The sequence below is a fragment of the Alexandromys fortis genome, unplaced genomic scaffold, assembly GCF_014885135.2.
Source record: "Alexandromys fortis isolate MF-2015 unplaced genomic scaffold, M_Fortis_MF-2015_v1.1 scaffold_54, whole genome shotgun sequence".
In the NCBI taxonomy this organism is placed as follows: domain Eukaryota; kingdom Metazoa; phylum Chordata; class Mammalia; order Rodentia; family Cricetidae; genus Alexandromys; species Alexandromys fortis.
This window is the reverse complement of record NW_026067958.1, coordinates 3,151,804-3,176,541: the sequence shown is the minus strand read 5'-3', so window position 1 is coordinate 3,176,541 and position 24,738 is coordinate 3,151,804. Positions and strand designations below refer to the sequence as shown.

Sequence of the window (24,738 nt, the reverse complement as noted above, 5' to 3'; positions counted from 1 at the left end):
GTGGGGTTAACAGGTAGAGAAAATAAATAGGAGGAGAAATATAAGGTCAAAGAAAAAGAGAGGGATCAAGGGAGATGCCAGGGGCAAGAAGTTAGGCAGACACTTGTCAGCCAGACACAGAGAAGCAGTAAAAGAAAGATATACCAAAGAAAAGTAGATAAAGAGAAACAAGTATATTTAAGTTAAAGGGGCTAGCCAAAAATGTGCCTAAATTAGGCTGAGCATTGAAAACTAATAAGAAGCCTCCATGTCATGATTTGGAAACTGGTTGATGGGCAAAAAGAAAAAGCCTGGTACAAAACATGGTCCTTTTTAATTTTCTAATTTCTTCAGAAATTTCTTTTGCCATGAAGGGTTGTTGAACCTTCCCAGATGCCTTTTCTCCAGCAATTGAAATGGTCATGTGACTTCTGCTCTTTTGTCCAGATATTTACTCTGTCTTAGGGTTTCTATTGCCATGAGGAGACACCATGATCACAACAACTCTTATAAAGGAAAATATTTGATTGGGGCTGGCTCACGGTTCAGAGGTTTAGTCCATAATCGCCATGGCAAGGAGCATGGTGGCACACATGGCAGATATGGTGCCGGAGAGGTAGCTGAGTTCTGCATCTGTACTTGTAGGCAGCAGGAAGTGAATGCCACAGTGGGCCTGACTTGAGCATCTGATACCTCACAGCTTACCCAGGGACACACTTCCTCCAATAAAGCCACACCTCCTAAGAGTGCCATCCCTGTGCACCTATAGAACAATTTTCATTCAAACTACCACGCTCTGTTACACTACAACCCTCCAGTGTCTAAGCTTTGTATGTTCTTGAAATCACATTAGAAGAATGCTTGTGTCTATGTTTATCGGGGAGATTATTTCCTTTATCCGGTTTGGAATTAGGGTAATGCTGGTTTCACAGAGAGCATTTGGGACTGTTCCTTTCTGTCTCGTGGAGCAGTTTGAGGAGCACTGTGCCCTACAGATTCAGTAGAACACAGCAGTGAGTCGGGCCGGCCCTGGCTTTTCTTCTCATTGTTCATTTATGCACAAAGAGGAGGAGCCCCTAGATTTTGTTAACAAATTGTGTAACAAGAGCAAACACTTGGGACTGTGTGGAGGCCTTCACAGCTCTTTTGCTACCATGCTAAGGAGAGCCAAGTTCATCCACAACACATGGGAAGAATAAACTGGGAGAAGGATGCTGATTAAATACAGATATCAGGTGCAAGGGTTAGGTGTTGTGGGGAGGGGGGGTTAAATAAGATAGTAGAGGCCCAACCTGCTTATTTCGGCCTTGAGACTGGGACATAAACTGTAGTATACTTCGTTTGTATTTTAATAAATAAAGCTTGTCTGAAGATCAGAGAGCAAAACAGCCCCACTGGTCCGTCAGCCTTATAGATCAGGTAGTGGTTTGGTTGCGCACACTTTAATCCCAGTAGCCACACTAGTTTGTAATAGAAACCAGGCGGTAGTGGTGCACGCCTTTAATCCCAGACCTTTGATCCTACTGCACCTATTGGTTTTGTGGGAGCCTAGGCAGTTTGGATGCTCTCCTTACTAGACCTGGATGGAGGTGGGTGGTCCTTGGACTTCCCACAGGGCAGGGAACCCTGATTGCTCTTTGGGCTGATGAAGGAGGGGGACTTGATTGGGGGAGGGGAAGAGAAAGGGGAGGCGGCAGTGGGGAAGAGACAGAAATCTTTAATAAATAAAAAAATAAAGACAGGAGGAGACAGCTCTCAATCCCATTCTGAGGATTCCTGAAAGCCATTTCAGACTGAGGTAGAGGTAAAAGACAGTGGCTGGCTGTTTTGATTTTCTGACCTTTGGGTAGAACCTCAATATCTGTCTCTGAGTTCTATTAATCGTGCTACAATAAACAGGATGTGTTTAGCAAAGGTGAAAGAGTACCATTTATGAGGATGGGGTGGAAAAGGAAACATTGAAAGTGAAGGTGGAACACTCAAGGAGGTCACCATCAGGTGGACAGAAAAGCAAAGGATGCCCTACCCTGATGGCCCCTCCAGACGCTACGCTAAATAACCCCGCAGCCTCTATTTGACACTTCTTCAGCCTGAAGGGTCTGCTTCTTTCTCTTGTGTTCTGTACCTGACCTTGATGAACGGCAACTCCACTTACCCAAGCCTGCATAACTCGACAGCCGTCAGCTCGTCACTGGCGCAGACCATCACAGCCCAGCTGGCATGCCTTCGTACCTCATCATTCTTGGAGTGCAGGAGTTCAGTCAGGGGCTCCAGACCACCACAGTTCCTCAGCTACAACCAGAAACCACAATTTACATGATAAGAGTATAGAAACGGGACAGGCGAACCACACCTGTAATCTGCGTACTCAGAGGCTGGGGCAGCAGACTCCTGAGCTCAAGGCCAGCCTGTATTACAGAGCAAGACCCTATCCCAAATCCCAGGGCTGTCCTGTCAATACGGTTCATGGGCAAAGCACTGCCTGCCATGACTAGAACCCTGGGTGTCATCCTCGGCAGGGCATGGAGGATAGAAAAATCAACATTCATACATTAGAAAAATCTCATTATTTGATTATGCAAAAGTTTCAACTGTGCAAAGACAATTTTAGAATGTGTCAGTTTAGAGTTATTAAATTCAGGGGGAAGTCTGCCAGTCTGTACAGGCATGTACTTTTCCATTCTAAGAAGCCCCAGGAAAGTCGTTCCAGAATTTTTCAGAATTTCCCTGGGATGAGGGGGAGGTGGCGGCCCATCTCCTCCCGCAGTGTGGGGGAATATCTGTGCTCATCCACCCTGCACCTGAACACTGGAGATTCGTTTGCTCCTGACAGACAGGAATGTGTCACCTTACCCCTGAAGATGACTTTGTGCGTGTGATAAAATCACAGCTGCTGAGCCTGGGAGACGACACTGCACTCTCAAGCAGTCTCAGTGTAATTGCAAAGATTCTGACAAGAGGAAGAGGAGTGCCAGAAGCAGAAAGGGTATGGTAGGGAACAACGCTGCTGTGATAGTCTATGAAGGCGGGAGACGGGACCACAAGCCAAAGCACGTGGATGTCTCTAGAACCGTGGATCCCAGCCTTCCTGATGCTGCGAGCCTCATGTTGTAGTGACCCCAACCAGAAAATTAACTTTAAACTGTAATTTTGGTATTGTTATGAATTGTAATGTAAATATCTGATATACAGGATATCTGGTATGTGACCCCTGTGAACGTGTTGTTTGACCCCCAAAATGGTCCTGAGCCACCGGTTGAGGACCACTGCTCTAGAAGCTGGAATGACCAATAAAATTGAGTACCCCCTCCAAAAAAAACCTTCTGGGAGAGCAGCACCCTGGAGGCTTCATGTATTGTTACATAGAGCTCATCGCTGCATCTGTGCATCACCACACAGAACTCACTGGTGCATTTGAAGCATGGCGTGCTTAGGAAGCCAATTTTCTGACCATATTTATTTCTGGGTATAAAACAAGATAGAAATCTAATATGTGTGTTTTTTGGCAGAGAGCTAACTTATTAATTCCTCCATCCATTTATTTTCTCATTCATTTAACATCTATTCATTAAAGAGGCATTATGAAAGTCAGGTGTGGAGGCCCACATCTATAGTCCCAGCTCTCAGAGGGTAGAGGGGGGAGGGTGGTGAGCTCCAGGCCAGAGGCTAGCCCTGGTTATGGACTGAGATCCTGAAGATAAATAATACAGAAATAAACATTATGTTTCATGTATATAGTAATTACTTGGACAATTGGTCAGAAAATTCCGTTCCTTTCCCCAAAGCTTGAAGGGGTTTATAATTTTTCCTTTAAGAACCATAAAATGTGGAGTAGGGGTGGGGAACGGCCCAGCCAAACTGAAGGGCTGGAAAAAAACTGGTAAAGGTGGTAGAGCTGGTTTTGAATGGGAAGAGGAATTTACCAGGTAGATAAAAGGGCAGACCACCTTTCCATGCAGAGAAACAGAGGAGGTAAAATAAGAGCGCACATTCACATGGGCTTGCAGACAGCAAGTATATCTGTATTGTGATATTCTAGGAAAAGCTGTTGCTTGGGCCATTGGGCAGCAGTCGTGAGTCACGCGGGGTTTTTGTATATAAAGATCATTCTTACTTTCTGTGACTTTGCAATGGTGTAAGGAGGGTCACAGGCTAAAGGGCCAGTATGGGGAGGGAAGGCAGGAAAGAATCTTCTACAGTGTCCCAGGCTAAACAGACCCTCTGCAAGTGCGGGATAGCATGGCCACAGCCCCGTCGCTTCTCATCAGATCACCACCAACCAACACAGTACTGGCACTGAGTAGTAGGAAAATAAATACCCAGAGGCCAGCTGGATGCCCCCGTTAATGGGTAGGAAGAAACGGTGCCAACAGGAATGAAAGCAGGTAGAGAGGATTAGGTAGTGGTCTGAGCAGATGGAATGACTCCAAGCCACGTGCCGGTTCAGCCTCACCTCATTGCGGGCCTCCACATCACAGGCAGTGGCAGCCACGGTGAGCGCCGCCGTGCTCTGCACCACTGTGTTCGTGGAATGCAGCGGGCCCAGCAGCGCGTGCATCACTTCGTGGCTCTGGATGACGGAGCGCAGAGGTTCCTGGATGGCCATGTTGGTCAGCACGGTGGCAGCATTGGCGATGGCTCCGTCCCGCTTGCTCGACAGGATGTTTATCAGCGGGTCGATGGCGTCGGCTTCTGCAGCCGCACTGTGCACAGCAGGAGAAAGGATTGCTATTCTATCAGTTCAAGACAGTACCCGAGGAGTTTGTAACCGAGTTCCCTCCAGCAAGCCCAGAGACGATTTTAGAGACAGGATGGTTTGTTGTGCCCTGAGCCCAGAATGGGGTGCTAGTGATGTAAGTGCTTTCTGGGGAAAATTAATGAAATCAAATCATCGTTTCTTTGGGATGCAGAAAAATACATGACTAAAACCTTTCAGGTCTCTTAAATCCTGGGTGTTTATTCGCTTATTTTCCTCAGTGAAGATGAAAACTGGGAGTCACCTGGGAAGAGTTTCAGTGAAGTGTCGTCCTGATTTGGTTGCATGTCTTTGGGGCATTTTTTTTGGGGGGGGGTCATCCTGATTCTGATAATTGGGTTGAAAAAAACTTCATCACTATGGGTGGCACCATTTCCTAGGCATGGGATTCTGAACTGTACCAGTGGGGAAAGCCAGCTGAGCACTAACAGCCATGTCTAAGTCATAGCTGTCTGCCCTCGACTGTGGGTATGACCTGACTGGCGACTTCAGGTTCTGCCTTCACTTCCCCACAGCTGATGAAGTGCAACTCCTCATACTTGACAAAGGAGTCATGTCTTTTGACCAAGACATGCTTGTGATGGTTAAAGATAAAAACATTCAATAGGAGGGGCCGCGCTGTGTTAAGTGCCTGAAAAATAACCCATGTAATAAGATTTAAGGAGCACACTGGCCCTAAAGGACCCACAGGGGCAAACCTGCCAGGGCTGTCATCTCAGTTATGGGGACAGCAAGGAGTTCAAGGCCTGTCTGGAATATGAAGTAAGTTCAAATTTAACCTTGGCTACCTGGTGAGCCAGTCTCAAAGGAAAGAGGAAAACAGGCAAAGGGGGCAGGAAAAGTAGCTTCCTGGTAGAGTGCTTACCTAGCACATTCGTGGCTCTAGGTTCAATCCCACTAACACAAAATCACGTTAGCAACAACTATTCACCTAAATCATATTAGTAGAAGTCACCGAGACAACGAAACAACATCATCCCATACATTCAATAACAAACATCTCAAATTTGAACACCCTGAACTTATATTGGATGTCTTCTTTTTCCTTTAGGATAGTAGAAAAAACTGAAGAAAAAAATAAATTTGTCTAGTTTAGCCACCAGTGTCCCCGTGCATTTGATTTGGTAACATCATCTAGATTTGTTTTCTAAGAGGGATGACCTGTGTCCTCAAAGACAAAAGTTATGACAATTGTGCTGTCCATCACAGAGCAGATAACAAGTGAAATCTGAGTAGGGAACACAGTGGTCTCCGGGGAGAGTAGGCGGTGATGACCATGTAAAGGAGTTCAGACGGAGAGAGAACAAAGCCCGGGTTAATGATGGGCTGACAGGCTTGACCCGCAGGTCCACTTGCCTGCATCTTTGACTAATTAGGCCCGTCCCTCCAACATACTTGTTGCCCTCAAGGAGAAGGTGACACCCAGTTTCATTTCCATGTTGCTGCTTGCTCTTAGGATACAGTTGACCCTTCTTATGACATCTTCCATTCTTTAGAAAGATGTCACCAAAATTGACTTGTATAAACATGCTGGAAGGCCCCACATTGGAGCATAGTAGCTGGGGAGTCAATGTTTAGTTTCATTTCCTTGGGATAATTCTTAAGTGATCATTTGTTTTTATAAATAAGGAAGATTTTACACTTGATCTTAGTTTAAGAGCTGAAAACCAAGCAATAAGAATAAATTAGAACTTACACATTTATCAGGAATTTTTTGTTTTTTGCTGATGTAATTTTTAGAGTTCACATACTGAATTTTAAGAAACTTTCTGTAGTGTGTGTGTCTCTGTGTGCACATGCCAGGAATAGAACTCACGCTTTCCCACAAAACTACCTCCCAAACCCTGGAAGTTCAAGTTCAGTGTAATTTTTCTAGTTGACAAACGCTGAAATCTTTTCAAAACTCCTCTTCTTTTGAGTAATTTTTTGACACTTGCAACCCAGTTCCTCATGTCAAATGCTTCAAATCTATAGCCACTACAAGTATACCTTGCCTAAGACACAAGATTCCTTTGTCAAGTTGTAGGGATTTTTATTCTTGGAAAATTAAAAGAGCACATATAATTTTATTTATTTATTTAGTTAGTTAGTTAGCGTCTCATGATAACAAGAAACTAAGAAATGGGGGTGGGGGCTGGAGAGACAGCTTAGTACTTAGGAACACTTACTACCTGCTTACTAGTTACTTGCAAAGGACTTGGTTCAATGACTCAAAACCACCTGTAACTCCAATTCCAGGAGACTGAATGTCCTCTTCTAGTCTCCGAGAATCAGACATTCAAGTGGTACACAGAAACACAAGCAGGCAAAACACCAAACACAAAAAATCAAATGAAATAAAAATAATATAAAAGACTCAGCTTATATTTCAAAAGAAGAAGAGGAAGAAGAAGGAAAAAGAGGAAGAAAAGGAGGAGGATGAGCAGAAGCAAGAGGAACAAGGATGAAACTAAGAAATAGCAGGTCAAGACTGAGGATTTCCATGAGGAATCCTGAGTTCTTGGTCCTTGTGCTCGGAGTTGGCATTTTATGGTAGAGACGTGCTTTGCCTTGGTCAGTGGACGGCTGCCTTCAGCTTTTTCCATGCTCTTTATGAAGACAATAAAAGAAGTCCATAAAAACCTAGCTGCTTAAAAAGCCCAAGTTCCTGGTGCACAGAGGAAGATAACTTTTCCTGCCCTGAGCAGAACAGCCTCCCAGAGATAAAGTAAGCTCTCGTCCCTGGGAAGAAAGGCACACAGTGGACCTCCACTCTCTGCCTCTAGTTTATCTTCTGTGTAACTCTAGAAATAATCACTAAAATGAGTTTGTAGCAGGACACCAAACCCTTGTTGCCTAAAAACAAATTACAGGGATAGAAATAAAATGCAGGATTTGTATATTAAAAAATTACATTCATCATATTTCTTTCAAACTCATGATATTGTTTTGCTTTTTCCTCTTTCTCATGTGGACACCCAGAGACCAAAGGCTGTCGTATTTTAAAACCATGTTTCAGCTTCTTTAATAACAGCATTACCCGAGTGAGAGAGACGGAAGCCATATTGCTGGATTAGGGGATCTGAAATTACAGGGCCATATGTCACTGCAATAGTTGGGAAATATTTTCTGATATTTACTATCATTCATTGCCATCCAGTTGGAGTTTACTCAAATGAGTTTAAGTGTAAATTTAAAAGAAAACAAGTTAACAACAAATATGGAGATGAATAAAAACATCTGTGTGTTTGTGTGAAGAGCCGAGGTGCAGTCTCGCCGCTCAGTGCGTTCACCCCAACCAGGCCATGCCTATACCGCCCACTGCCGCAATTTCTCACCTCCACCCCTTCCTTTCTTCATCCTCCAGCTAAATCCAACCTGACCCCCCTCATGTGGATTAGCACCACTATAGAAAGAAGGTCCACGCATTCAAATAGTCCTTGACTTACAGTTTAAGTTGGGATTTTTCAGAAGTTCCAGACATTCAATCAAATTCATACTACAGGTTTTCAATTGAAACATTCTTGCCAGGTTGGCAATATATCAACATATGCCATACTCCATTCCTTCCCATTCCCTGCCCACCTCCTCCCTACTCTACAGTGTGCTGTATCATGAGGCTATGATGTCACGTAGATTAGGGGTATAAACGGCATTTGGGTTTAATTTCAGTTTTCAATGGATTTATGGAATTATAAGCCCATCACGACACAGGAAACATCAATCAGTAAGTCCGAGTATGTCTCACACTTTTTCGACCCTTTCTCTATCTTACTGCTAATGCAAGGATTTGAAATTGTAATCATACTGCCTACCCCAGACTTTCCCGGTTTCCCATTGCCAGGATAAAGCCCAGATCACCACACAGCTTCCAAAGCTCTGGACACCTGTCTCTGTCTCCCTCTGTTGCTCCGAGCCCACTCCTCCCCTGTCCCTGCTGCTGCGTGTCCCCTCAGCACACTTTCCACTTCTGGCATCCTTCTCTTTTGGATAATCCCTTTTCAGTTTGGCACAAATGGCTTTTCTTCAAGAAAGGGTTTCTAGATGCCTCTGTTCTTTTTTAAAACTTGAACTTGAACCTTTATTAAATGTACGCATCTCTTTTTGTTCAGAAAACAATGTTTTGTCCAAACATTCACAATCCAACACAGCAAAATATAATTATTTCACAACATTTGTCAAGGAATTCGGCAGATTTTCACTGCAGTTCCCAAAGCAATCAAATAAAAAACAAACAAACAAAGATCCAAACAAAACAACAGCCAAAAACAACAAGCCCACCCTCCAAAAAATGGCTACTAGATTTCACTAAGAAAAGAATTCCATTATACCCATGGCATCAACTGCTGGCTTGCAATGCTATTTCCTAGTATTTGCTCACACCAATGTTCCCTTTGCCCTAAACACCCTTCCCCATCCCTCCTGCATTCTGCCTGAAGAACTGCATCTCCTCTGATAGCTGTTCAGCTGCTCTGTGCTGTCCTGGTGTGACCTCTTCCCTGCTGGGCCTACTGTCCACTACAGACTTCTTAGAGCCGGTTTGCCCCTTATTTGATTTGTATCTCCAGTTTTGGGGAGACCAAACTATTTTTAATGCCTTGGATTAACTCAGGGTAGTGAAGAAAACTTTTGGGTGTGTTGAGAAAGGACAAAGAGGGAGCTAACAATGGGCAATGTCCACTTTCTTTGTCTAGGTTGACCTTGATGGAGGTCAGTCCATCCATTCCTCACCACAGTGCTCTTTTACATTGAGACAGCTTTTAGATGAGGTTCAGTAATGGACTTTTACAGTTTAAACAAAGCATATCTTAGGAACCTGCTCGTTCCTTATACCTGGAGAGTCGCTGTCTTTGCGATGATTCTGAGTGTGCCGCAAAGCCGCACCATTGGTTCTGGAACTGGATCTTTCTGCTGGTTTGAGAGTCGTGTTCAACAGATCTGTAATAACTGGTTACATGAATCATGGGTGACCTTGGGCACTCTGGAAATCTGTTACAGAGCCCACATACAGGGTAAAATGTGGAACTCGGCGGAACAGATGGTAATGTTGGCAATAAGAACCTTGTTTGTTAACAGTGATTACAACCATCCCCATCAGCATGACTTTTCATATGTCTTCGAGTTTTGTCGCACCAAGGAGGACATATTGGCACAGCCAGGCATCAGTGGCACACTCTGCACGTCTTAGGAGGGCACCTGTAGCTATGCCAGCTGACAGGAGACCTGTGCAGGTAAAACCCAGCACCCACTGACCAGTAGGCAGTGGGACATCTCCTGGTTACCACAGCCAGAGCTAGAATACAGAGGGCAGAATCCATGACTCTCTCTTTCTCTTCCTCATGGCTTTTAATGATCCAGAAACTGTGGTGTTGAGCTGGAGAGATGGCTCAGCTGCTAAAGGTAAAGCTTGAAACCAAAAGACAGAAAGTGTGATACACTGTTTCAGAGTTGAGAACAGAGATCACCTGGTGGCTGCCCTCAGCTTCAGAATGCCGGCACACACAGCCAAACTGCAGCTGCACACCAGGGCTGACAAAACCAGCCCAGAAGAGTTCTTCTTTTAGATAATGTTTAAAGAACCCTTGGCTCTAAAGGGGGAAATCACAATTGCAGGCATATGCTTAAAATGAAAGATTTTAAAGTAGATGATTATTATAAGCTAAATGCTAGCCAAAGATACAGATGCAATAAAATACTCAGAAATATGAGAATGAAAACTGTTTGTATGGTAATGATCTGCCTTGGCTGTTGCTCTGAGGCTTCAAGAATGATCTTTTCTTACAGCTTCTCTGACATTAAGGTTTCCATGCAATTTATGAAGAACTATGTTTACAAGTTCTTCACATAGTTCTACGAGGAGCTATGCAATCAAGTGTGCTAGCCCAGCACGTCCACAAACATCCCAAATTGTTTTTGTTACAGATCTGGAGGCAGTCGATCAAAGTCCAAGGGAATCAAATGTCATTTCTTACACAGAGTGATGAGGGGTATTTATTGACCTATCTAGTCGATCACAATTCTTCACTTCCCTACATGTCCGCTGCCCTCTCAAAAGCCGGGCGGCTCTGCAGTAATTAGCTACCTGCCACAGGAGAGAACAACTTCTTCATTTCACACGGCTGCCTCAGCTCCTAATAAAATAGGAATGATGGCCAAGGTGTTTGGCTGCTCAGAATAAATGGTTTTGCAGTTATCAAGTGTTTCTGCTTCCCCTGGAAATTGGTTTGTAATATCGGTAAATGACATGGAATAGCATCCCACGGTAATTAAAGATATCGTTTTCTTTTCTTAATAAGGACACTGGATATTCTAACATGACTGAAAAAAACGTAAATCCGCAGCACTGAGCTATGTCCTCTTCCTTGGTTAGCTCCGTGCAGGTCCCTGGGGCCTCTCTTAAGACCGCAGGGTCGTGTTTCTCTTTATGACACATGGTGTTTTGCTTCAGTTACAGTTCCATCACTTTGGAAATTAGTCTTTTAAGACGACTGGTGTGCTAATGCTCGCTTGCAATCCTGGCACTTGGGAGGCTAACACAGTAGGATTGGGATAGCCTGGGCTACTTGTCATGCTCTCAAAATTAAAATATAATAGTTTTGTGCTGACATCTCCCAGAGGCAAGCTCAAGAAATGCAGATCCCCAGGACCTTTGACTCCATTTCTGCAGAGAAGAGACAGAATAGCTGCCAAACCGAGTGGCTCAGAGGTCCAAACCAGTAGGCAATCTACAGTTCAGCTATTATTTCCTAGCTGAGGAGGAACCAACCCAGATGGACAGAAAGTGTTCATCTGTTCGCTTGCTTGAAGCCTTGTTTCCTAGACCAGGTAAGCCTAAGCTCACAAAGACCTCACACTCCCGATACCCCCTCCTCACCTCCCAGTGCTGGGATCACAGCCACATGCCGTCCTGTCCAGATATCATTGTTTCAAGCATTACAATCTTTTCAGAAGACAGTATTTTCTGTGACTGCCCCTCCCTCTCCAAGAAAAGCAAATGTGGAGTCTGCTTGCTTCACTTTGATGTTGTTCAAGGAATGAGAGAGGAGGAGAGGCAGGGAAGATGGGGGGGGGGAAGAAGGGGGAGTAGGCAAAGGAGTCTGGGGAGAAAGATGGAGGGGGAGCAAAGAGAAAGGAAAGAAAGGGACTGGAGACACAGACTGAGTTCTGCATAAAGGACAAGAGCCTCCCACACCCGCTCAGAGACAGACATGGTGGAGACACCGTGGAGACAAGTTGCCAGAGTAGGGAGAAGGACGGTGGCTCCAGGGAAGACCGGCAGACTGTGCGAGTGTCCTGCCCACTACCTGGGGTAAGCCGGGGAAGTACCGTGCCTCTACTCGCTCATGAACACATGACAGTGACAAGGACAGTCCTTCACACATAAGACTGCTGTCAGATCCAAAGATACACTCCACTGGGGTACTCGGCTAAACACCTGCCCATGACTGTCAGCTCCCAACAGCAGCAGAATGTCCATTAGCCACGGCAGGCAGACTTTTGTAGATCACCGGAAAATAAGACCACATTTCAGCCCTTGTATGTGACAACGAAACCTTCACTTTTCAGACAACTTTTCAGCCAGCCAAAATACACCTGCAGGACTAGAAAAGAAGCAGCTTCTTCACGATCAGACCAGAGCCTTTCCACAGAGGGACAGTTAATCAGTGGTAAGCGACTATTTCCGAGTGGAGAAAAATCGTGGGGAATTATTAATATGAAAAGTCAAGGGTGACTACAAACTAACGTATAGCTTTAAATAGGATTCAAATTAAAAGAGAAATAATCTAAGGCTATCCAATCTGTTTGATAATTTTCTGTGTAAGTCAGTAATGCCGGAAACCAGAGAGTACCAGCAACTTTAAAATGTTATGCAAATATCAGCCCTGCTCTGCAGGTAATAAAAGCAGCGCGGATAATTTTCTAATTGAACATTTTATGAGATTCATTGAGCCTCACAAAACTGGTAGCTAATCAAATTCAAATTGTTTGTCAAGGTCTGGCAAGCATCCGCCGACGCAAAGCATGCGGGGGGGGGGGGGCCCAGCGGTTGTATTGAAAACGCAGCCCTGCAGTCTCGGTACTTTTAACTCCAGTATGACTTTTCCCAGCCAATATAAGCAAAGTAATGACAAGATTCTACCATGTGGACAGGAATAGGGAGCTAAGAGTGGTCCCAAGAAACAGCCACTTGGTAAACTTGGACAGACGGAATACAGGAATAATTAATTCATAAGCATACCATGAAGATTTTTTCTGTTTTATCGCTTAAATACAAAGAACTTTTTACTTTATTTATCATAAACATGTCTGCGCCAAGGCATGCGTGTGTAGGTCAGAGGGCAACCCTTGAGCATCTTATCTCTGCTTCCACTAGGTCGGACCTGGGCACCGAACTCAGGACATGGGGCTTAGTGACAAGTGTCTTTACCTACTGTCCAATCGTGGGGGCTCTTAAAGGACTTCTAAAGTACCAAGCTCCTTGAAATATCATCACTAATTAAAAAAAATTCTCCAAACAAAACCAGTCCTCCTAATCCAGCTCAATTTGTGTCACATGTCACTTATATTGGGAGACTGCCAAGCTTCTAGAATTTTACCACAAATTTACACAAAAATTTTAAATAATCTTTTCTATTACAATGGGATTCATTAGTGTCTATTGCTCAAACGTGCTGCGTTTGTCCCTGTGATAACACAGCACGACAGAAATTCAGTCACCGCTAGAAAAAAAAAGGTGTCAAAACATTTTGAAATGATTGCACCTCAGAAAGGGACAAAGACAAACATCTGCTAGCCGTGTAGTTAGCAGTAAAATACTATCACAATGAAATGCTTTCCAGATCACAATCTTTTAATAATGTTCCAAAAATATTATTTTAGACTCACCAGAGTGTTTCAAATTAAATTAGTGTGTGTTTCATTAAAACACAGAGAGAGCAATCCATTTTTGCCCCTCCCCCCAACTTCTTCCTGAGTCGCCACTAGGGGGCAGTAGTAAGACGCGGTTCCTGCCGCTGTGGGCGAAGGGAAATCACGCAGAAAACCTATTTATTCAGAACGCTGGGCGACAAAGACAATAACTGCGCGGCTTGGGCTCTAGGTCCGACCCACACATCAAACCTATGCGCTGAGTTTGCGCCTTTCATGGGTCATTTCGATGGCCAATGTTTCTTTAAGTGTTTTGAGTTCCGAGATTACTTATCCTAACTGAATCTGAGTGTTGCGGAGAAGTGGGTCTAGTGGCAATTCTCAAAGGACGACAGCACACAAACGCAGCGTCCCTTCCTGCAAGGGATGCTGAGGGAGAAGGGAAGGTGTGGCGTCTGGCCACTTTAACAGACGTGTTTTGTTGCATTCTTGTCTTCAAAATACCCGGTCATTGCTCGCTCTGTTACCGCCATCATTCTACAATAAAATATTGGCTGCTCTAAGGATAACCAGTCCCACATCTACAAGTTAAAGACATAACAAAGAAACGGTAAAATAAATAAACACAGCATATTATATTAACAGCCCACCTCCAGCTTTATTTAATTGGGTGGTAATTTTTTAACCTTACACACATACACCCTTTCGGCCAGAGATAATTCCTGCTTCAGCTTAGCCCATCCCTGACTATTTGACAGGACTGTCACATGGCATGGTCACTAAGTGAGTCCTGGCTTGTCTTGAGACATACTGATGAGGTACTGACTTTTGCAATAGTATATGAAAAGACTATACTGGGGATGCATCTAAATATTTTTCTCCACATATTATATCGTTCTCCTAAACAAGATAGCAAATAATCTTCGTGAACATTAAAGTGGTGTTGCCTGTCTTCCCCCAGCTTTATTTAAATTTAAGATTTTTTTCTTTATTTCTATATTAGTCAAAAGAAATTTTAAGCCAATACTACAAAACGAGCAGTCATTCATCCTGACATGGGTATGCAGCTGAAGCTGTCAGAACGTTAACAAAGCACTCTCTCAGGTACATCCATGAAATGTGGTCACTCTATCCCTGCCTTACCCATCACCAGCTCCTGTGTCCCAGCCAGAGCTCACACAAAAGCAGAGCTCACCCCAGAGAGGAGCTTGCCTCTGCTATTTCCAAGGCTTGAGCTGGCCTGACATCTAATCAATGTATTATTTTTTTAAGTGACTAGTCTACGTGTTGCAGTTCAGAATTTCTGGAGTTGCTGCTCGTGTCGACAGTGAAGAAGCTATACAATTAGCTGAAGTTTTCACAAAAGGATGGGGACGAAGGGGATAAAAACTCCTTTAAAATTCTCTTTAAGGAGAAAAGGTGGGGTGTCTAAGAAGAATCAAGGTCAGTGTGGTTGAACACATTGTTATCTATGAAGAGTCAAGCCTTGGTTATCAGTTTTCATCTCTTAGGTATTAAAATGATTGTAGTTATTGCTTTCTATATTCATTCACTGCTATTTGCTAAAATTATATATTTTTAAAAAATGGTATCGCTTTAAGATGCCCAACCAACATTTATACTTACTTTCAAATCTCCATGGTTTATCAAAGGGGTAAATTTAGTTAGCTGTGCAAACGGAAATGAAGGGTACCAAACCCTTTCTGTTCTCAGGGCAACTCCGAAAACTCTACTTCTGATGGGATCCAACAGATGGCAGTGACATTATAAATTGTTTAAAATATCCTCATTACATATAGAACCAGCCACTCAGAAGGACGTCAACCACAAATCATTCTCTCTGCACTTGGATAAATTATTTAAAAATTTGAAATGATTAATTGGGTAGAAAAGTACAGAGTAAATAAAACATGAAATTCAACTGAATATATTTCCTATGTCCAAAAATTAATAGCTTCTCATTTCCAAAGATCATTACACACAGAGGATGTCAAGTAGATTAGCAGCACGCCAAGAAAGGCGGCTGTGCCGAGTGAACCAGGGGCTACCTCTTCCCACTGCTGCCTCAGCTCCGTTTCCGTCCTCTCTTCTAGCTGGGCTTCTTTCCACCCCTCCTATTTTATTTGCTCACATAAACCAGTTTTTTTCTCCTTTCACCTCTTAACCGGTGACTCTGGCAGTTCTCGCCTTTAACTCTCAGCTAAGCGCGTTGATTCTGTTTGTAGCTTCTCACTCATTAACCTTTATTTGCAGAAAACAAAGGACTGAACGCAAGACCAGAAAGCTTGGGGAGGGAAGACACTATTGACCTGGGGTGGCCTCTGGGACCCAAGTGATGCTTTCCCTGGACATGACAACCTTTGGGGGCCGCTTCGGTTTGCTTGGTGGTAAGGAGCTCTCTAAGCAGGTGCTGATTTTCTATGAGGCATGCGTATCCACACATTTAATGCCTCCACGAACAAGTCACCAGTTGGTAATACTCTTAAGTAAAACAACTAAAATGTACGTAGCATAATTTGTTTCTATATAATTTTATTACATCAAGATACACAAACAACTTACATTTATGTAGGCAAACTAAGCCCATTTTATTGCTTATTAAAATAGTCACTACATCTTCTTTACTTGACCCAAAAGAGGTATCAACCAGAACTCGATAGAGGAAGAGAGAAATGTCTTTACTTTAGTATTTACTGGTATTTTAATACCAGTGAATCTTGTCAAACTGAAATTTTTTAAAAAAAGGTCTATGTAAATCAATGCCCATCTGATTATTTTGACTATGACTCTGTTTTTAAACGTGTGTTTAACTGCCACCCTTTTAAAAATCACCAGTATACAACACTAAACCAAAATTGCTAAACAAGCTTTACAACACACAAATTGATGGACTATATGTAGCAAGGGACTAGAAGAACATGTGTTTGCTCTCCTTCTATTTAAGGAATTAAGGTGTGCTTTAGACACCACTAGCCACGGCTTGCATGTTTCAAATAAAGTGTGTAATTGTACTAGTGAGAAATCTTGCCATGAGTCCTGCTCAAGTTGGATCTAACAAGTTAATAACAACTGCTCCAGGAAGGACATAGGAAGTGCCTCTTTCCAGTTCTGTCTTCATACAATGCTATATTCACCTCCTCCCATCTGCCTGTCTCTCTTTCTCGTGTGGGTGTGTGGGTGTGGGTGTGTTTTCATTCAAACCTTTTAAAAATGAAAACTAACCAAACAACGCTGTATGCACATTTAGATTTTAGGTGGTAGCTTATATTTTAAATCTCCTTCCTTAGAATTTGCCTCAAGTTCTGGTGGAATCACAGGAACTAGGAACAAAAACCAGGAGAAGTACATTCAAAATGCTGATTTCCTATGGTTAGCAAATGATGTTCTCAGAAGACTCGTGAAAGTAGACGAAGTCCATTCAAGCCAAGTGTTCTATTTCAAATGCTCAATACTTCACGTAACATCTGGTGGGGAAGATTTGTGCATGTGTGCTTGCGTGTGTTGTGTGGATGTGTGTGTGTGTGTAAAATCTAAGTCCATACTCTCTCTTGGCAATGCAATACAAGGTATAGGATGCCCATAAGGAAAAGGAGGGCGAATCTAGTTTAATTTTACTTAAATGTATTCCTTGACCAGAGTCTAGTAATGTTTTCTTTTCAGTACAATACCCACTTTCTCTAGAAGGCTGTTCCTGGGAGCCAGATTGGTTAAAGACTAGGGAAGTCAGAGAGGAACTACCCAGAGTTTTAAAGGGACTCCTTTTAATGTGCTAATAGTTGTGTCTAAAATCCTGATTTTAAAAAAAAAAAAAAACAGCTATGTTTTCTTTATCATCTGTCACCTTTGCAAACAAACCACATGAAACACTACAAAACAAACAAATGCCTTGGATTTGTATGTAAAACAAAGATTACTTCTGGTTTCAAACTCCCATATTTTAGTAGTGTTCCATTTAATCTCTTACAAAAAGAGAAGACAAAAAGGGAGTTCAAATACAGTCTTAAATTATTCTTTTGTCTTTGTTTGTTTTTAATGTTTTTTAACTATACACCCACCACATCCCAGTTTCAAAGTCGCTCCCTGACTTGTCTTGTTCGTGGACATTTCCAAGATGACCTCCTGTATTTCGTTTCCACAGCTTCCAGTATAGAAACCCCAGGCTCTTCTGTTAAAGGACTGGGGGCTGGCTGCCGCTGGCTCCCCCTTCCAATATTCTCCAGTAATCCTCTGGACCCGTTTCTTCCAGTTCGCCATCTTCATCTTCATTAGGAGCCGCTCCGACTCCTAATAGCATAGGCTTACTTGACCCAAGTCTGACGAGACAGCAGGTGTCTCCTTTAGTGTTCAACTGCCGTGGCAAATATCAGTTTGGAGATCTTGGTGGGATTTTCTGGAGATAGACAGATCGCTCTTCAACCCTCCCCAACCCCGACTGGAACTTCCCTCCCTTCCCTGTCCACCCAGAAATATTTTTCAGTGGGTTTCATCTTCTTAGGGTCCTCCAGCAGCCTCAGTTTACCTGTTTTCGCAACTGCCACTTAACCCATCACACTAAACTTTCCATTTCTCACTTTGGGTGACATTTTCATTTTTGTTATTTAAATCTCACCCCCTCTCCCACCCCCACCCCATGTGTGGGACAATGCCGTTCTAGATACTTGGGATGTGTCAACGAATAAACAGAGAAAGACTGCCCCTCCACCGATCTAGTGATAGTGGGAGACGCTATAAACAGCAATCAAGCTAACAGGCTAGCCGCACAGGATGGGAGGCAGGAAGTGAATGAGGGTGGGCAGTGGATAGTAGTGTTTCAATTGCACTGGTAGCAATGGTAGAGAGCTTTCCCAAGGGGATTTGAACAGTAACTTTGCTTTCTAGAAGAACATTCTAGGCAAGAGGACTGTGAGTTCAAAACGCTCCAGGAAAAATACTCTTGGAACTGGAAGGGACTTCTAGAACATATTTTATGGCCTATTTTACTCTTGGTTGTTTTCTGCAACAATGTTTTAATTTGTAAGTGTGTTATTGAAGTAAGCTACAATCTCATTTAAGAGAACTTGGCAGGTGGGCTAGACAGGGCCTCTGAGAAGTACACCCTCCTTTATGGCTTTCATATAAAATTGGATAAGGCTAGTTACTTGGCACCCAGGCTTCTGATTCACAGAACGACAGGGGTTTCAAGGGAATTTTTGCAAGGAGGAAGTTAAGGAGTCAGCCAGACAGGTCCAAGCAGAAACTAAAGATGAATGAATGCAGCCTTCCAACAAAGGGCCCAGAGAAACTCTGGAAACCCTGGGAGACCATTCCCCCAGAATCTGCACTCAGTGGGGCTGAATGGCCTTCATGCCCCTTAAGGGTTCAGGGAAAACAGCTCTTCAGAGAAGTTCAGTCTCTGATTCAATCGGGCTCTCACCTTCCGGCCCTACCCCCACCCCCACCCACCATGGCCTCAGTAGCCTGGTAAACACAAGGGGAGAATGGGAGCAATTTAGAATTGGCTCAGAGGTTAAAAGCTTTGCCTGCTCTACCAAAGGTCCTGAGTTCAATTCTCAGCAACCACATGGTGGCTTACAACCATCCGTAATTGGCTTCTGGCCTGCAGCATACATGCAAGTAGAATGTTGTGCACATAATAAATAAATAAGTCTTAAAAAAAAAAGAATCTTTCCATTCAAATTCATTGCAAACTGTTTAAAGTGTTATTCTGTGAAGAAAGAAAAGGCTGAACGGTCCAGAAAGCTTGAGCATCCCTGAAGCCACATTCCCAGAGACCATCGACCAGCAGTCCTGGAGCCCTTCAGGGGTTTCAAACCGTCCACAAAGGGGCCTGAATGGGCTTGGTATTTGCTGTCTCCGTCTACAAATCACTGCTAAAGGTAAATGTGTTTTCATGTGAGATACGAGACACATGGTAGCCTGAGATCAAATATATTAGATGAAAAATTGATTTATAGATAGCTTATAAAATTCCATTTTTATATCATAAAAATTTGAATGAAAAAGCATTTATCCTTTTTGCAAAAAGAGTCGCTGTCAAGTATAGTTCTCCTGGCTATTTCTTCTTTTCCTTTTCCTCCTCCTCCCTTTCCTCCTCCTCTCTCCTCTTTCTTCTCCCTTTTCCTTCTCCTTTTCTTTTTCTTGTTTGGCATCATTTAATTTAATTTAATTAATTTCATTTTACCCATACATCACTCAGGTTGCAAAACAAGCCTCTAACTCCAGAAGATGCCCCGAATTTGAGGCTAGATAACGGAGTGCTCAGCCCTAGCTGAGATACCTACCCCAGCAGAGGCTCAGGACGCATCTCACAAGAGGGCACAGAAAGCATGGAAGACATGGAGAAGGGGAAGAACAGGGAACACTGTGCTCTGGGTATGATAGCGCTGCTGCACATGCGAGCCCATAGGAGCTGTGCTTATCGGCACAAAATCGTGCTAAGAATTCTAGCATGGAGGAAGAAGGGGCTTCTGAGGCAGTAGCTGAGGAGCAGTTCATGACTGATGGAGAGAGAGAATCAGTTACTTTTCTTTGGGGGAGGGTGGCCTTTGGTAGGGTTGTCCATGCCCCGGCGGATGACCCTGCACGCCAAATGGGCAGCACTAGTGTTGCTCAGGGGACAGAAAGACAGTTAAAGTTGGAAAAGGAGGTGTGGGTGTGGGTGCCGTCTTGGAAAGAATTGGATAGGAAGAGTAGTGGTGGATATGACCAGGATACATTGTATTTCAAAAATAAGTAAAAATTATTATTTTAAAAAAGAATTAGAAATTCACTTTAGGCGCATCAAAAGGTGCCTATAGGAGACAGGACTCATCAAGACACGCCCACAGTGCTTATGGCGACTCCAGGGCTTTGTTACTAATTAGGTTGGAAACGGGTAAGTGGGTAAGTGTTCCAACAGCTCCCAAATGCACCTGGATTCAGCGCTGGCTTTGCCCCTTCCTTCACGATGAGCCACAGAAAGCAATTAGAAAAACAAACTCAGCCACCCCAGCAGCGGAATCGCTCATGCTGAGAGAGTCTCTGTGAAATAGCTTGCTTCGAAAAAGAGAATTCTGTGGACCCCAGGAAAGCCAGGTTTACGCTAACTGGTGTTTAAACACAGTCAACGGAGAAAACATTTTCCATTAAAAATAACCAATCACATTTGCTGTCACTTCTGTTGAATTTGACTTTATAATCATCAAGTTATTAGCATTCTAGAAGGATCTCCAAGTTGGCTGGCTTCCCTGATTTGAGTTGGCTATAAGATCTTTCTGATTCTAGTTTTCAGCATCTGGCACAAATATACCAAGACTGACTCACTCCGAAAACTACTTATTTTAGGACTGGGGAGTTGGCTCAGCAGTAGAGCACTTGTTACTCTCACAGAGGACTGTGGTATGATCCCAAGCACCCACCCCACAGCCATCAGCACCAATCTCAGGGGGCCCAAAGCCCTCTTTTGACCTTGGAAGGTCGTGAATGTGGCTATGCACACATATGTGCACGCAAAACACTCATACATCTAAAATGATAAATACATCAATCTTAAAAATATTTGCTTTCAGAAATATTTTTAGATAAAAAAAAAAAGTAGGACTATACAGATCTCTCTCAAAGAGCACCCGTGAAGGCCTTTCCAAACACAAGCGAGGAAAGGTGGAAGGAATGAAGAACACTCCTGAGAGGTGAGAGAATCTGGTTGTAGCAGACAAGTCCCTGAGAGGACCAGCTGCCTCCAACCTCCTTGGGTTTGTGCAGAACTGTGAACTCAGAGAGGCCAGGCTCAGATGAAGGCAGGCATACACTTTGGAGGAGGGCATACGCTCTAGAGGAGGGCATACGCTCTGGAGGAGGGCATACACTCTGGCTGTCTGTTAACAGCATTTCGGATAATACGTAGATCCAAGCATATGACAGAGAGATTTTAATGTCACTGATAAAACTTCCTGAAATGGTAGAGCTGCTGTCTTTAAACTGTTGCTTCCTGGGTCAGAGGCACCCTAAAGCCAGCACTTGGATGGAAAGAGTGATGCGCTGGCTCCAGAAGCCATGCCGACTGCCTCTGACAGAGGAGCGCCCTTGGTGTTGGCGGCTTTCACAGGGCATAGTTAGTCACTCCACTAACAATTTATAAAATGCTCACATGGGAGTAGAGAAAGAGGAAGAATGGTCAAGAAAAAGGCTCTATGAGGGGAAAAGGAGGACATGCTTCAAGTTAGAAAGGGAACTTTAGCCAGAACATCACACACACAAAAGGATGAGAAATAGTTGCTAATTTGCATACTAAGTGAGATGCATGGAAGGGAAAGGATTTTCTTATTTTTGAAAGCTTGGTTCAGGAAATCCCTCTCTTGCAAGACTGTATCACCTTCTATGGAGAAAGGAGCATGGCCTTTGGTATCTGACAGACCTGGGCTCAGTCTCCAATTCAGCTATTTACACATAGGTGAACCCTGGCAAGTCAGCTAAGATTGCAGAGTTTTGTCTCATTACTGATGGACTACTTAGGTAACTAATTTAAAAAATGATTACAAAACACATTCCATGGTGTGGTATTCCTGGTATGGGAGGTCCTTCTATTTATTTGTTGCTTTTATTGGTTAATGAATAAAGCTGCTTTTGGCCAATGGCTTAATAGAGTAAAGTCAGGTGGGGAACCTAAACTGAATGCTAAGAGAAAGAAGGTGGAGTAACAGAGTAGCCATGTAGCTGCCACAGGAGACAGACACCTCCATTGGAGCCCACTGAAACTTTGCCAGTAGGCCATAGCCTCGCGATGATGTACTGATTAATAGAGATGGGTTAGTTTAGAATATAAGAGCTAGCTAGAAATACGCTTAAGCTATTGGTCAAACAGTATTGTAATTAATACAGATTTCTGTGTGATTATTTCTGGAGTCTGGGCGGCCTCCATCAACAGTGTTCATAATCAGAAGGCATCTCCTCCCCTACCCTCCTTCCTTTGTGTTCATTGCCTTTAGTTCCCTTTTTAAATGCTCCCATTTTCTCTAATGGAATCTGGAGACTCTTTAACATTTACCTATTGTTTTTAATAATGTTGTCAAGGATATTTCTAGCATTGCTTACTTTCATTTGCATCGGAACTGAAAACTGTATGAGTTAGCGGAGGGGCTGTGGAAATGGTTCGGTCAGTCAAGCGCTTGCTGCACACACATGAGGTCCTGAGTCTGGATCCCTGCACCTATGAAAAGTATCGGGATTGGTGCACATGCCTGTAATCCTAGCACTGGGGAAAAGGAGCAAGAATGATCCCTGGAGCCCACTGACTTGCTAAGCTTGCTGAACTGGTGAGCTTCATGTTCAGTGGGAGACTGTCTCAAGAAAATGAAGGGAATTTGGGCTTTGAGAGATGGTACAGTGGTTAAGAGCATTGGCTGTTCTTCCAAAGGATCCATGCTTGATTTCTGGCACCTACGTGGCTGCTCACAAGAGTCTGTCACTCCAGTTCTAAGACATCCAATTCCCTCTCCTGGCCTTTGTGGGTACCGAGTGCACACATGGTGCACAGATATACAAACAGACAAATATCCATACACATAAAATAGTAAAAATAAAACCAAGTGAAAATGGTAGAGAATGATGTCAGGACTCTGTATCCATCTGTACACATGGACATGTAAACACACACACATACACACACACACACACACACACACACATGCTCGCACACACACCCCACAGAGGAGCAGGTATTCACAAATTCAAGGATTTAACTTGACAAATGGGTATAATTGTTTGAAGTTTCTCAACAAAATCCAATAGTCCCAATTTTGGGGACTGAAATAGGCCAATCAGAAACTACTTTCATAAGAGACCCTGAGGAATAATGAAAGTCAGATTACATATATATAAAAGTCAACTGTCACAGCTGGGGCAGGGCAGTGACATCCCTGTACTTACTTGGCGTTCGCAGGGCTGCTGGTGGTAAGATTTGCCAGGGCCAGGGCAGCTGCCTCTCTTACTTCCTCATTGTCGCTTCTGAGCAGCTGAACTATCTGCGGAATCCCTGCGGAGAAACGAGTGTAAGCCTTGAGTTCAAACCCAGGGCACAGTAACCTTCAAACATGGCGGTCCCAGGTTTACTCACCCTGGGTGTTGAAAAAATCTTTGCTGCTGGAATTCTCGCTCATGGCTGAAATAGCTTGGGAAGCGGCAATCTTGGTTCCTTCGCTGTCTGATCCCAGGAGGGTCACCAGGCATTTTTCAACCTCTTGTTCATGAAAAATTTTTCTATTTTCCGCTTTCATAAACCAAAAAGAAGAGCATGTCAGAATTTTCTGGTAAAACTTTATTACTATTTACCACTTGATGGAAGCTATCTGCAAATTTTAATGTTCAAGCCTAAGCTAAACTGAATGTGTACCTAGCTAAGCTTCAGAACACAGCCGGGACACAAAGGGAATGACCGGCGCCACACTTATTTCGTATTCCCCATCCGCTGTGTTCCAGTACTGTGGTAGGGAGCTGTGCGTGGTAGGATACACACTTTCAGAATTCACAAGCACTTAACACTCTTCACAAGCTGATTCAGCTCTCAGTGTTCACACCGGCTCTGCCCCCACTAAGTATGGAAGCTCAAGTCCCTGATATTGTTTTAAATATAAAACACTATTAAGACGCCTACAATGTATGGATCAGAGAACCGGATACTCAAGACTCCAGGAGAAGAGCAGCAAGGAGGAAGAAGAAGTGAATAGTGCATCCTGCCTCTCCTCACTGCCCATCAAAACCTGCAAGTCTTTCCCCCAATAACTGGACATGCTCAAATAGCAAAGGCTACAAAAATCACTTGAATTATCAGACATAATATAACAATGTTAGAATAATTTTTTCTTTTGAAAGCACTAAGGATTCTATGTCCACATCATGCTATTCACCCCATTATAAAATATTAAATTTCAAATCAATGTGTGTGTGTGTGTGTGTGAGAGAGAGAGAGAGAGAGAGAGAGAGAGAGAGAGAGAGAGAGAGGGAGAGATATGCTGGGGGCAGAAGCTTAGGGCCCTGGACCGACTAAGCAAGTGGTCTGTCATGAGACTTCCCCAGCCTGAAAAACAAAGTGATTTTTGTTTGCCTTTGTCCTTTAAACATTTTTTCTCTTGTCCTAGTTCTTTCTTTTAAATAAATGCCAATCTTATAGTATACTGAGGGAA

The 24,738-nt window shown here is 43.5% G+C and overlaps 1 protein-coding gene across 10 annotated transcripts in view; it reads right to left on the bottom strand.

The window, feature by feature from the left end:
• The window catches only part of Armc3 (armadillo repeat containing 3), a 102,169-nt gene that overhangs the window by 18,324 nt on the left and 59,107 nt on the right, over nt 1-24,738 (bottom strand). For all 10 annotated transcript variants that reach the window (XM_050152735.1, XM_050152737.1, XM_050152734.1 and 7 more), the window contains 4 exons: nt 23,673-23,825; nt 23,486-23,591; nt 4,433-4,682; nt 2,135-2,271 (listed from right to left, as the gene is read on the bottom strand). In XM_050152735.1, coding sequence (XP_050008692.1) covers nt 2,135-2,271; nt 4,433-4,682; nt 23,486-23,591; nt 23,673-23,825 — 646 coding nt within the window. The remainder of the gene's footprint in view (nt 1-2,134; nt 2,272-4,432; nt 4,683-23,485; nt 23,592-23,672; nt 23,826-24,738) is intronic.